The 14,212-nt window shown below is 54.2% G+C and overlaps 1 protein-coding gene across 2 annotated transcripts in view; it reads right to left on the bottom strand.

Moving 5' to 3' along the window:
- The window catches only part of PIK3C2B (phosphatidylinositol-4-phosphate 3-kinase catalytic subunit type 2 beta), a 43,882-nt gene that overhangs the window by 20,319 nt on the left and 9,351 nt on the right, over positions 1-14,212 (bottom strand). For both annotated transcript variants that reach the window (XM_081121205.1, XM_081121206.1), the window contains 13 exons: positions 13,609-13,755; positions 12,978-13,011; positions 11,444-11,639; positions 10,274-10,396; positions 6,786-6,953; positions 6,106-6,217; positions 4,801-4,943; positions 3,346-3,534; positions 3,124-3,217; positions 2,877-2,971; positions 2,282-2,462; positions 1,446-1,553; positions 741-833 (listed from right to left, as the gene is read on the bottom strand). In XM_081121205.1, the coding sequence (XP_080977331.1) occupies positions 741-833; positions 1,446-1,553; positions 2,282-2,462; positions 2,877-2,971; positions 3,124-3,217; positions 3,346-3,534; positions 4,801-4,943; positions 6,106-6,217; positions 6,786-6,953; positions 10,274-10,396; positions 11,444-11,639; positions 12,978-13,011; positions 13,609-13,755 (1,683 nt within the window). The remainder of the gene's footprint in view (positions 1-740; positions 834-1,445; positions 1,554-2,281; positions 2,463-2,876; positions 2,972-3,123; positions 3,218-3,345; positions 3,535-4,800; positions 4,944-6,105; positions 6,218-6,785; positions 6,954-10,273; positions 10,397-11,443; positions 11,640-12,977; positions 13,012-13,608; positions 13,756-14,212) is intronic.

Genomic DNA, 14,212 nt, shown 5'->3' with positions numbered 1-14,212 from the left:
CTCCCAGGAGGATCCAGACAACAGTGACAGGGAGAGACTGTCCAGTTCTCCACCTCTGACGTGCCCACTCAGCTCATACCAGGTCAAAACACCAGAAAGGAGTCATGTGGGGTTCCGGCTCTTCCCCAACCCCACATTCCCATCCAAACTGAAGTCAGGTTCCCCTTCCTCACGCAGCCCTCCTGACCAAGCCTTTTTAAAACGTGAATCTTTATACCTTGGATTCAGAACTTACACACAACAAATATTATATATATATATTTATATTACCATACCACATATGTACATTTCATCCCCCCCCCCCCCCCCCAGATTACATGCCTTGAAACTATCATTTACTTCTCCAAAGCATGGATGTATTAGTTAGAAGGCCTTATGGTTCAATGAGTCCAACCTGCACCTGATATATTAATTTCCTTTTTGACATCACTGCCACAGTCATTCAGCCTCTGCCTGAATACCCCCAGGGACAAGCAGATCATCACCTTATATTCCATTGTAGGGGTTGCTCTGCCTCCTAGAAAGTGCTTCTGAGGATTGAGCTATCACTTGCCTCCCTACAGGTCCCAACCTCTGGGCCCGTGCAGAATTGGTCTACTTTTTTCACCTGATGGTCTTTCGTGTATTAAAACTGCAGCATGGAACAGCAGAAAGAGCACTGGCCTGCGGCTGCCACCCTTGGGCTCTTCCCCTTCTCCCTACAGCCTCCATCCCACCAGGCTTGAGGGCAATGTCCTCACCTTGAAGATGACTCTGATGTTCTCGCCCAGCGGATCCACATTCTGGAAGGAGAGCTTGAGGGGGACGGCATTGGAGTTGAAGTAGGAACAGTCCTACCACAGGAGAGAGCGGAGTGTTGAGGTCAGGGTGGCCCGCACCCAGGAAGGAAAATGGCCCATCTACTTGGGCCAAGCTGCTTCCGGTCCACCTGCTCAGTTTCTCCCAGATTTTCTCAGGAGCCCTAGTTCCTTCCTTCCTTTCTAACTGCCATCGTCTATTCAGCTTGTTACGAGGTCGGCTCAAGCACCTGCTCTCTCATCCCTTCAGTTCACTCTGCACACAACTTACTAGTGCTGTGACTTCTGGCAAGTCATATGTCCCGTCTTTACCCCTCTGTGAAATGGGGCTCCACAGTAGGGGCTTCCTAAGAGTCGTGAGGATGCAGTACTCAGAGCAGTGCCCGGAGCGGAGAACACTCACAAATAACAGAGACAGCTTCACCAGCCCGGCCTCAGCCCCACCATCACGAGCCACTTACCCGGCCCCCACCCCGGTCCCCCACCCTGCACAGCTGTTGGGCAAAAGTCCCTATGCGTTAGGGTTGGGGAAGAGACCCAAACATGCCTTTCTTCCTCATTTTCCTCAAAAACCAGGTCTGCAAGGACCTCGCCTCCACTAAGCCCTCCCCACTCCGAGAGCCCCAAACCCTGGGCACAGTCACTCACCCTGGGCACAATGCCCTTAACCAGCAGACTGGGGCTGAGTGGCAGGCGGCAGGAGCCATTGAGGGCAAAGAACTGTTTTACATCTTCCAGGCCCGTGCGGAGGATCCCCTGAGGGACAGGAGGGGGCAAACGAGGAGGGGTGGGTGAGGGGCCACTCAGAACCAAGCCTCTCCCCAGGGGGGGCACCTGGCAGTAACTGGTATGAAAACAACCCCCAGAAGCCTCCAGGAGGCTGTGTAAAAGGAAGACCACCCCTCCCATGCCCCAGCCTGGAAAGGGCTGGATGAAGAGAGAACAGCTCACAGCAGGCAGGCCCCTGAATGGAGAGGGGAGGCTCATGTCAAGGTAGGGAGGCAGCTCAGACAGTTGCCAAGAAAAACTAACAATTTGCATTTTACAATCTCTTAATTTTTAATGTTAGCTGCTGGCCTAACAGCCCACATGTGCACACAGATAAAGGTGCCCTCTCTGGGTAGAAGCAGCCTTGAGCCAGCTCACAGCCTAGTGACCATCTGACTGTATTCCAGCCCCCACTTGCCCCCTTGGACTGGGTGCTCCTGTGCAGTGAGCAACTCACACACTGTGCTTGGCCTTTAAGGCAAAAAGCTAAATAAAAGTGGTAATACTTTGCAGGCCAAACAAAACATATCCCTGGGCCTTATCCAGCCTGCAGACTGTCAGTTTATGACCTGTAGCCTAGAGAGAGTCACATCCCTCCTCAGTCCCTAAATCAGAGATGATCAGGTGCCATCCTGCTGGTTAGGATGCCTAAGTTCATGACTGGCTGCAGAAGCCCAGGACCAGAAATGGGTAGAAGCAGCTCCCACCCCACTCACCTGCCGTGTAGATGGGGAAGCATCCCGGACCTGCTGGGCCAGCTTGGCCAGGGTGTTGACAAGCCAGCACTGGCGGTTAAACTCCTCTCTCAGCCCCTTGCCACAGCAGCACAACAAGGCTGCCAGCAGATACTGGTAGCGGATGCTGAACTGGGAGTCTTTGAGGCCGTCCTTCAGCAACCTGCAAAGCAAAAGGAATGGGCAGTCAGGCCACTCAAAGAATCACAGGCAAGGGTGTAGGGGGGGGCAGGGGTCAGACCCTGCTCCAATCCTGGGAGGGAAAATAGCTCTGCATGCACAGCTCATACAGGAGCTCACTCGAAGCCCCGTCTATGCCAACTCTTCCTTTAAGTAGAGCTCACAGGCCCTCGGCCTCTGTTTCTCCTCTCTTTTTCTCAGTGTGTGGGTGGGTAGGAGGGCCAGGGAAGATCCTCACTGTGCCACACAGCAGTGGACTGAGACCCCCTGAGTCACATGGCAAGTCAGCAATATACTGGAACCCAGAAGACTCAGCTCCCCACCCTGCATGCCTAGGAGTCGAAGACCCCTGAGTAAAGGACCCACATCTCCCACCCCCTTTTGCACACAGTTTTACCAGAAGAAGTAGTGAGTCACTCTCAAGTCAGAGACTGCCCGTTTCAGGAGGAAGCGCACCAAGGGGCTATCCAGGTAGCACTCGTACTTCAGGGCCTGTTTGGGAGAGAGGGAAGATGAAGCTCTATTGACTGCCCGTAATCTATACCTGCCACTATCTCCACCCTGGTTCTAAGGGGCAGAACACAACCAACATGGGGGTTTGGGGGTGGGACCGTCAGAACTGGAGGGCAGGCCATTGCACCCACCTGCACAAGCTGGGGCAGGTAGTCAAGCAGCTCGGCATCCGACAGCGAGCCGATCCACTGGACAGCCATCCGCCGCACCTCCTGGTCTGGGAAGCTGCAAAACAGAGCCCAGCACCCTGACCACCAAGCGACAGGCTCTGAGGCCCAGGTCAGTGATGGGCAGCGCCAAGCCCTGGCTTCTGGAAGAACACCTGGCCGGTAAAGGTGGGTGTTACAACTCACGTGGCGTGTAGGAGCCCCAGGGCATCCTGGTGGTTCATTCGGGTCCACTGCTTCAGGAGAGCATAGATGTCGGGCAGGCACGCCCACTCCCAGCTCGGGGCACTGGCGAGCACCAGGGGCAGTGAGCTCACCTCCGAGTGGCAATAGTATCGCTTCTCCCATAGGCGCTTCTTGTCAGCATCAGTGAGCCTGGGGTGTGGGCAGTGGGGGAGGTGAGAGAGAACAGAGTCAGCCCGAGGGCAGGCGTATTTTCCAACAGAACGTCGCACACTCGCCAACTCAGGGGGCCCCCAACTTTGTGGCACATTAGCCACCTGAGGAGCTTTGTAAAATCCTCGGGCCCAGGCCATAGCCCACACCAATGAACACAGGACGTGTGGGGAAGTGACATTCGTACTTTTCAAAGATGCTTAGGTGATTGCAATGTGTAAAGGGAACCAGGGCCCAACTCTCATGTTTGACGCTCACTCTGGGACCTCTGGGACCTGAGGCCGATCTCAGGGCAAAGGCACGGACTTTGCTCCCCCTCCTAAGGATGCCCTTTAGGGCACCACTCCCAAGTACAGCCACCAGGGGGCAGCGGTCCCCACATGGCAGGGTTCAGGCAGCTCAGAGGCTTCCTGGGGCTTCCTGGGGCCAGCTGGAGGTTTTATAGGACCTACAGCTCATTAGGCCTTGCCTGAGATCAGGTGTCTAATGGGAGAAGGGAGCTGAGGGGCTAATGAAGCCAGGGGCCCAGCAGAGGACTGGGGGCAGGGGAGGTCTGCAGTCGCTCGGCTACGCTGGCTGCACTGGGTGGGACAGGAAGGAGAGAGATGAAGCCTGTCTCTGTCTGTTTCCCCCCACCCACAACATGCACAGGGCAGTGCAGGAGCCAAAGAGCTACACAGAGAGGGCGGGCCTCCCACCAGCTCCTCCAGGTCCTGATTCCTCAACCCCCTTCTCTAATCCTGGTGAGAGAAGCAGCCCCAAGGATGAGATCAGCTTGGACTTGCTTACCCCTGAGAGCTGCCAGCTTGCCTTGACACCTGATCCTTTTTGGAAAGTGACAAGGCCAGAGAAACGCAGATTGTGGGTGTGGAAGGGACAGGAGGTAGGGGCAGGGTGGTACAGTCACAGTAAATAGTAGACAAGTTATCTGCTGGGTGGGGCAAAATTCTGATCCTCTTCACAAGCTGGGCCTGAGCCAAGTTTCCAGCGTGGGGATGGGCACTCCCAGATCTAAGTTCCTGACCCTGACTGCTCCGCTTTGCCTAGTGTCTAAAAGGCCTGGGGGCTGCCCTCAGCAGAACCCTCTCTCCACTACTTCCTGCCCAGGTGGCAATGCCCACCCCATCCCACTTCCACTCCCAAAGCCGGAGGACAAGAACATGGAGTTGGGAGATGAAAGGGGTCAGACAGAATGTGACAGACTTGGTGGGGCCTGAGCCACACATGGGGGATGCCGAGTCTCACCAGTACAGGGACTCCTTCTGCATGATATCTTTAAGCACGTGCTGGTCTTCCTCCCGAAGGCTGCTAAACTCATAGCAGGGGCTGAACTTGTCTCCAGAGGGGCTGGTGAACTTGATATCAAAGGCTGAGGTGGGGAAGTCAATCTGGGGGATGGGATCAGAGAAGCAAGGAGGGAGAACAGGCAGGTGAGGGAGGGCTGCCACCTACTCAGGTCTCCAGCTTCTCTCACACACACTTGTTCCTACTTTCCTCCCTCCCTTACCCTCAGGCTTTCTATAAAATAACCCTGTTAAGCTTGGTGCTCTCCAAAGTCCCTTTCAACTGTAACTTCCAGCAAAATAAGAGAAGGAAACAAAGAGAGGGAAATAAAAATGGGCAAGTGGGGAAAGGTTGGGCTGAGATGCATCTGGGTGAGAGGGACCAGCCTCAGGCCAGTACTCTGAACAGAAGTGTCACTGGACCGAGCCAGTGGAAGCCTCCAGCCAAGGGTGGGGGGCCTTCAGTGTGGTCCTGGAGGGCACTGCTGCCTCATGGGAGTCAGACACATACGAGGTGAGGGCCCTACCAACTCTAAAGCCTGCGTGCAATCCTGGGTTCCCTGCTCTATGCTGCCAAATGTTTGTTCTCGTAAAATGGGTATTGGTGCTCAGTGAGCCAGTTCTCAAAAGAAGTTCTATGTTCTCTCATTCAACAACTGTTTACTGAACCCTAATATGTGCCAGGCATTGTTCTATGCCCGGGGCATAGAGTAGTAAATAGGACAGACAAAAACGCCTGCCTCTTGAAGCTCTCCTTCTATCTCATTCCATGTCCACTCTGGTATCTCATGACCATGGAAAGGGGAGCCAGGAACTGGTAACCAGACCTTGGTCCTGACCAGCTCCTCCTCCTCTCCCCGTGAGTTTGTGCACCCACTAGAGCACTGAGTGACTGCTTCGGGGAGGGCTTCCCCTCAGGCCCCAAGAGGGGACAGCTAAGATTTTATCACACTTAGTAATACGAGGGTTCAATACAAGAGACTCCAAGGAGCTGAGCGTGGATGGGGAGGGTCCCAGACCCTGCCTTTAGGCTCCTTGACATCAACGTTAATCTCCAGGAGATGGGACAGAGATTCCACAGAACTCACCCTCCCACTCATAATCTAACCACATTCACCCAGTTGCTCAGTGACTTCCATTATCCCATGCCCAAAGTTCCAGCACTTTCTCCCCCATCCCAGCCCAAACTCACAGGAAAACTGGGAGCTGACTCGAGTGTGGTCCTTATGGGTGGGGGCAGGGGCTAGGGATGGGGCTGGGATCTCACCTGCAGGATGACGCTGTCGGGCTGGTGGAAATTAGGTGTACTCCAACGGGCACTGGAGTTTTCCTGCGTTGCTGGCCATAAGCCTAGAAGCTTCCGGCCACAGGTCAGGACGCTAACGAGAATGGAAGGGGGATGAGCCAACAAACCCAGTGGCTAAGGACATGGTTTCCCTCCTGCTCTCCCATCCCCAAATCTGCCTTTTCTGCTTGAAGCCACCACCCAAATCCTCTCTCATTCTCTCCCCAGACCACTGCCTTTTTCTTCGTCCGGGTCCTAGAAAAAGTCAAAGCCTTTCTGAGCTAGCCACACCCTGGTCTGGATAACCTGTGGCAGGGATGCCTTCCTGAGGTAGAGAGCTGAACTAAATGACCTTTAAGGTCCTTCCAGTGACAAGACCAGATGGCATGTGACCTGAGCATTGCATTTCCATGCTCCCCCCCCCCCCCCAACAGTAGTGTGCCACCAGTCCTGCCCAGTAGCTCTTAGTTACATCAACTGTCCTGGTCACTAATCCTATGCCTTGGTCCCTTGCACAAGGGCTGGGACCCTCTGGACTCTACCAGTGAGCCCCTCGTGGCCAACCCTCCTGACAGGCAGTGGCCAGTGCAACAGCCAGGCCCTTCTCCATACCCCTCCTTCCCTTCCAAGGCCAAGAAGCTCCTGCTCTGGGGCTCACATACTGCCTGAAGTTGAAGAGCGGGGTAGTGACCCAGCCCAGGGCTTCAGGCACCCTCCGCTGCTTAGTGGCCTCCGAGGAGCTCCCTGGTGGAGGGATGGGCAGCGCGTAGAGGGTGGCACACAGCAGCGTCTCCCGAGGCAGCCGGTTCACCTGCACTGGGAAGCAGATCCTGGGGAGAGCAGGGAACGACATCAGGACGTGCTGCCCCTGGGGCTCCAAGGGCAGGTGGCCCAGGAAGACAAGCTGAGGGTGAGAACTTGGCCTCCCTCTCAGGGTGTCAGACATGCTCCATGGGGAAGCTTTCCTGCAGAGCCAGGCCAGTCCCAAACTGGAGGTTAAACCTCCCCCCGCAGATGCTCCCAGAAGCACAAATGGTGTCTTTGCAGCCCCTCCATACGGTGACGCAAACATCCCCTCATTTGGAGGCTACCCATGGTGACCAGACAAAACTCACTTGGCTAAAGCCATCTCAGCGTCCAGGTGACTAAGTGCCTCACATTGTAAGCCACACGCCTTCCCGTTTTAGGATTTCTGCAGAGGACCCCCGAGAAGCTGCTGCTTTGACAATCTTTTTCCATTTAACAATCCCACCCCTCCCCCACGTGCTGCTGCTGGGAAGCGTCAAGAAGCAGGAGCAGCTCCCAGCCCTCAGCCCACCCTCCCCCACCTGCCTGTCTTCTCTCCGTCCCCCTTTTCCTAACCCCGGGGACACAAGATGGTTTGTTTTCAAAGCCAAAGGGATAAAGAGACAGGGCTTCTCAAAGTGGGGGGCGACGGGGGGGGGGGGGGGGATGCAAAAGAACTGAGCGGGCGAGCTCTGGCCACTACCCCAGGCTCCCGCCTGAATCACCAGGCCGCTCCCTCAGAGTTCAGGACAGGCACTAGGGTGGGGTGAGGGAGAGCTGTGGAAAGAGAGGGCAGGCCCACATTACCTTTAGGGAAAGCTGTCCCTGGGCCAAAGTCCACACTGTCACGCCCTTCTGGCTGGCCCAGGGCCATCGCTTCTACGCCAGGAGGCACAGAGGCAGAGTGGCCACCCCCAAGGTTGGCAGTTTCCTGATGAAGCAGCCTCCCTCCATGCTGCCCCTCACTCCTCCAGGGGACTTTCCTCTCCACCCAGATGAGGTACTCCCTCCCTGCCAGAGACTGGCAGAGCCCTGCTCTGTCCCAGCTGCTTGGGGGTGGGGGGCACAGCTATAATTAGGGCCCCTCCAGCAGCCATTGGACATGCCAGGGTGGGGTGGCAGAGCACGGCTGCTGGGCCTATTTTGAGAGTTAGCTGATCCCTGTACTAGTGCAGTGGGAGAGAATCACCTGACCGCACAGCACAGAGCACAGGGGGCTGGGCCTGATCCCTTTCTTTCCACCCAAGAAGAGGCTCCCAGCCTCCTGACAAAGGGAAAGGTGGGTGAGGAAACGTTCTAACTGAAATCAGCCAACCCCTCAAACCAGCCAAGGCCCTTCTCCTCAGTCCCTGGGTATGTCTGGTATCCCAAACCCGCTGTGGGACCTTCACTAGGGGCCGGGCAGGATAGTCAGTAGGTTAGCTGCATCCCTGAACCTCCTCCCTGCCTAAGAAACCCCTCCTTCCCTCTGCAACCCATTCCTCAACATCACATCACTTATAAAAGGGCTGCTTCCTCCAACAAGGGTTCCTGGGATGCGCCGGTTCCAGGTCTGGTCCAGCCACTCACAACCTTGGGCAACTACTCACACCTCCGCACCTCAGTTTTCTCATCAGTGAAAAGGAGCACACGGCTTCACGTGTGTGATGTGTATATGCATGATCTGTACGATTTTTGCTATGCAACACTGTGGCTACTGCACTAGAAGCAGGTTATACAGATAATATTTTCATGCACAAATAAGTCACTGTATCAGTCCCTTGGAACAGGACCTCAGAGGGCTCCCCCAGCTAAGATGACAAAGAAGAAAGCATTGATCATGGGCTAGGTATTGTGCCAAGGACTTTACTTGCCATGTCCCAATTGCTCTCAAACAACCCTACAGGGTAGGTCCTATTACCATGCCCATTTTGGGTTAAACGACAAGCCCAAGGCTGCACCTACAGTAAGGATAGGACGATGAATATACTCAGAGCCTGTGTTCTGAACCTTTCACTGTAGCATCTCTCCCAATGCCCTGGTCTTCACCATGAAGGTGCCAAGAGGTCTCCCCTGGGGCATCTGGATGGGCAGTGCTAAGATGACACCCTCCACGAGGCTCCAGGCAGGGTGCCAGCCCTTTGGGATTCTGAGCAGAAATCTCAGACAGGGAGCAAAATAAGACCCAGAGAGTAGGCAGGCTAAGGGAGGACAGGCCTGGCTACTTCTATACCTCTGATACTTTATGGGAAAAGGATCTAAGGCCACTTTTGTGGGGTTTGCCTGGCCTGGAGGACTGCAGAGCACCCCTTCCTTGACAGCGAAGTAACTAAGGCCAGAGAATGCCAAGGGGATGGTGAAACTCACAAGCCACTTAATGCAGCCATCCTCAGCCTCCAAGGAGGCTCTCCTGCCCTGACAGTTGTTCCATGAAAGGACTTTCTTCACACATTTATTGCTCTAAGAATTACACAGTGTGACGACAGGAGAAACGGCCTGCCTCCCCAGCTGTCCCTCTATACAGCGACCCCCGCCTCCCGGCTATTCCACAGACTCTATCTACCCATTTCAGCTTCCTTGGCCTCCACAAGGACCCTTCTCAGCCTCTCTGATACACACTCCAAACACTGAAGTAGCAGTCCTGCTCTGCAAATAAAGACCCAGACGCAGTCGGTATGGGGAAGTAAACCTGACAGCAAACAAGGGCTGCTGACCCTCTGGAGTGAGGACAGGGCACAGCACAGAAGAAGCAGGGCAGGCAAACACCTGCAACCATCTGAGGCATCCCCGCCTCCGTTTCCTTCCTGCTTTGCTTGGCTGACGCCTACCTTCCTGGCAGCAAATTATTGTCGATAAATGCTGATTAATACTATCTTGGGCTTATGGTTTCATTTTCATAACTTATCTATCCATGTCAGTGCCGCAACTGCCAACAAGTTAAACAAATGTCCCCGTTTTAAATTTTGAGAAACTGAGGCACAGAGAAGCCAAAACAAAGCTAAAATACAGCCTGCTTTCTGTGGCTTCAAGCCCATTACTCTTTCCTATAGACAACCTTCCCTTCTCCATCTGTAAGTCCCCTCCCTCTCTCTATCCTGTGGAAACTTGGGGAAGAAAAGCCAGTGAAACCTTTCAAGGGAGACAAGATCAAAATAATGAATTATCATTGAAACTACCAACTAGCGTTGTATATGACCCTTCATCGTTCACCAAGAGCCCTCAAGGATGCTTCTCTGTGGAGTCTCATAACAGCTTGAGGGGTAAAAGTTATTCTTGGGCCCGTTTAAGAGTTAGGGGAGTGGAGACTCAAGAGGTCAAATGACCTGTTTGGTTAGGGTTAGTGACCACCCTTGGTTCATTCCAGAGCCTGGAGGGAGGGTCTTACCGCTGGTCCCAGATGATGAGGTGAAAGAGGTACTTGGAGAAGTGAGCCCTCCGGGTCTGCAGGGGGCTGCACAGCTCCTTGCCCCCATGGCTGAGGGAGCAGGAGAGGTAGAAGTCTTCATAGCTACCAAAGAAAGGGAGCAGGTCAGGACACTCAGCGCCCAAACCCCACCTCAGTCACCCCACCTATGCCAAATCCCATTTCCCTCGGTAAAACTCCTCTGGGTCTCTGGAGGCTGTAATGGGTCACGGGACAGGACAGCCAAAGTGGATTTGCAGAAGTGTGCTCCGGGAGAAGCAACTCAATCGGGATCCCTCTGCCCAGTGTCGGGCTCCATGTTGGGCCACAATTTTTCTTCCTTCTTCATGGGAACCAGCCATGCAGCCTCCTCCTTCCAGTCAGCTCCAGCCCAGCACGGTGGGGGGTGCGTGTGTGCACATATGCAGGTGAGAAGGGTGGGAGATGAAACCGACATCTGCCCACTTGAATGCCAGCACATGGGGGTCCCTGTGGCTCATGACAGGTGCCTGACAGAAGAGGTCAGAGAAGGCCCCGGTTTCCCAGGCTGCCTCCTTTGTTCTCTGTCAATCGCTTAGAGGAATACATTAAGTGAGGAACAAAGAGAGAAGGGGAGGGAGGGACAGGAGGGGTCCAGAAGGGGGTCGTTGAGCCGAGTGCCTGTTTCCCCAGGCCTTGGATGGGGAGGATCCTGCAGAGGAGCTGAGGATTACCAAAGGAAGGAGCCTCTCCACACCCACCACTGCAGTCCAGACAAAGGGTCATGTCCCACCTCCCCGCCCCCTCCCATTGTGCATCTGCAGGGGAGTGCAGTCATTGGCCATGGGGCATGCACTGGAGCTGGGAAGCAGCCATCTGTCACCAAGTGTCCATCAGCTGGCCTTGGATGGGAGGGGGCAGGGATGCCGATGCTGCCAGTTCTGAACCAGCACTAAGAGGGAATAGCAGATCCGCCAGTGCTGCCTCTTTTCTATTTCCTAAGAGACCTTTGCTCTCCTCTAGCATGTCCCAGCCCATGCCCCCCTCAGGCACTTGTACTCCCTCTGGGCCACCATGCACCACGATGCCACAGATTCTAAACGCTGGGCAGCGGGAGAACCACCTGAAAATCAAACTCTGCTCCTCCCTCCAGGCCATCAGCCCTTGGCTCACCTGGCAGCCCAGGTGATAGGGATGCGGTGGGTGGCATAGACAGTGAAGGCCAGAGGCCCGGAGAAATGGCAGGCCTCTTGGACCAGGTCGTGCTTGTGGCTCCCGTGGACTGCCGTCTGGAAGTCGGCATTGAACGTGCTGCAGTACAGCTCCACCAGGTCCAAGATGGCAGCTGTCAGGGCTTCCATGACCTTCTCTGTGAAAGGAAGGGGTGGGAGGGAAGGTGTGAGGCCTCTGCAAGCCCCAGCTTGTTGCCACTGTGCAGGCTAGGACAGAAGACCCTAGGAAATAGTCCCCAAATGCCAGATGGTATTCTAATAGCCATGACAAGTTCACCCATCTGTGGTGAAACGAGAAAAAAGCAGGGGCATGTCATAAGCTTCTCATAAAATGACAGATATTAAATGTAAACACTGCCCTTATTTTTACGTATTGCAACTTATTTAATGTTAAATGTCCTTTTAGGAAATAGTGGGAATCAGAATTGTCAGTTACTTTTATTTTATTTTATTTATTTATTTTTAATATATCTTTATTGATTTCAGAGAGAGGAGGGGAGAGGGAGAGAGAGAGATAGAAACATCAATGATGAGAGAGTCATTGATCGGCTGCAGCCTGCAACCCGGGCATGTGCCCTGATTGGGAATCGAACCCTCATTGCCTGGATCCTAGGTCGACGCTTAACCACTGAGCCACTCCTGGCCGGGCTGTCAGTTACTTTTAAAAAGTCATTGCTTGGCACCTGGCCGGCATGGCTCAGTGGTTGAGCATTGACCTAGGATCCAGGAGATGGCAGTTCGATTCCCCGTCAGGGCACATGCCCAGGTTGCGGGCTCCATCCCCAGTGGGGGGGCGTGCAGGAGGCAGCCAATGAATGACTCTCTCATTATTGATGTTTCTGTCTCTCTCTCTCTCTCTCTTCCTCTCTCTGAAATCAATAAAGATTATATATATATATATGTCATTGGCAAAATAAAAGATGACATTTCTATGGTGGTCCCCCAAATAATACTTTTGGGGACATTTTATTGGTCCATAAAACCCAAAAGACTGTGAATCACTGACCACAAATCCCAGAATACGGGCTTTGTAGGGCAAAGGTCTGCTTGAAAGACCCAAGGGGGGGTACTAGTGAAACATTTTTTATCTCTCCTCTCCAGGCCCATCCTAACTTGGAATCGCAGGGCTTATGAGACACCTGGAGAATGATCACAACCTCCCCAAGGGAGAGTCTTCCCATCTGGAACCCAGGCTAACTTCGCATTACCACCCCCACCTCATACCTCTCCTGCCTCACCACTATCTCCCAGGGACACTGCAGGAGTAACTAGTAAAAGTGATGAGAAAACATTTTATGGAAAGAAAGGTGATCTCCAGCTGGAGGAACACACACACACACACACACACACACACACACACACACGCAGGCAGACCTGGGCCCCAGCAGTGACGGGGCCGGGGAGAAAAAGGAATCGGTCAGAGTCTGCAGTTTTGCCTGCCCCTCCTGGACAAAGACAGACAGCAGTTCCCTTACCTCGGTTTTCCCTCACAGCCAGGACGGCGGGGTCCTATTGGGGAAAAGCAGAAGGAGGGGTGCTTCAGGGCCTCAGTCTTTTCCACCACAGCTGGAGGAAGGGCTTTCCACAGCTGCGCTCATCAGGACCACACTGGACTGAAGTTTGAGGAGCAGAGTCCCCAGGTAGGACGAAGTAATGGCTTGTACCAGATCCGTGTAATGGACAGAGTGAGCCAGGCCCGGGATACAGTCATCATGTCCACCCAGATGAGACACCCTAACCCTCAGGCCACTGCACTATAGACACAACGCCTGGCATACTGGCCTTGGCTGCACAGCACACAGTGCCCCTGTGGAGTCCCGAAGCCCCTGATGTACACACGAACTACCAGGCAAGGCCTCAGTGACTGGGAGTGAGCCTGTCTGGGCTCCAGCAATCAGTCCCGGGGGCAGGCCCTAGCCCACCCTCGCCCTCCGAAAGAGGGTTCACACGTGCTATCCATTTCCCAAGAACTCTCCTGGCTAAACGATTCAAACATAAAAGATGGAGGTGGGAGAAGAGCCTTTTAGCAGCTGGACAGCTAATTACCCAGTTGCCTGCGAATATCCCTCTCCTCCTTCCCCATGCTAGCGCCCTGGGCCCCATTACCTTCTGGATTTTAGGCTGCACGCGGGAGGGGCAGGGGGGCAGCTGGTTGAGAGCACTGGTGATCTCGGGGGTCTCCACGGCAGCCAGGGCATTGCAGATGGCCTTGACGGACTGGACTACCCTGTCAGCCTTCACTGGGAAGTCCCCCTGTGAGAGGAGGCACAGTGAGGCTGGCAGGCTAGCGCCCTTGGCCACCAGCACCCAGTGTTGGAGGAACGGGCTGGGAGGAGTGTGGGCTCATGACCCTCAGGAGTAACTAGTGGAATCCATACTTTATCTTCAAACATCCAACATGGGCAAATAATCACTCCTACTATATTAAATGAGCCATGTCCACGTTCCCCAGCTTTCTCAGCCCTCCTCCCTGAGCCTCCTCTTACTCCCAGCTACCCCTCTGGGTACAATATAAACACACCCAGGGTCTCCCTCAGAGCCATCCACAGGGAATAGCCAAGGAGACCACACTGAGGCACCACTTACCTGTGTAGCCTATTTCTCATCCCACCACCTAGAATTTCTAGACAAATCCCTATCTGATTTTTGTTAGCTTCACGACATTTGGGAGAAATGTTTATTATCATGGTTTTGAGGCTTAAAAACCCCT

Source organism: Miniopterus schreibersii (genome assembly GCF_964146895.1).
Source record: "Miniopterus schreibersii genome assembly, chromosome: 19".
Lineage (NCBI taxonomy): Eukaryota > Metazoa > Chordata > Mammalia > Chiroptera > Miniopteridae > Miniopterus > Miniopterus schreibersii.
Note: the sequence above shows the minus strand (reverse complement) of the source record. Positions and strands in the feature narration are given on the sequence as shown.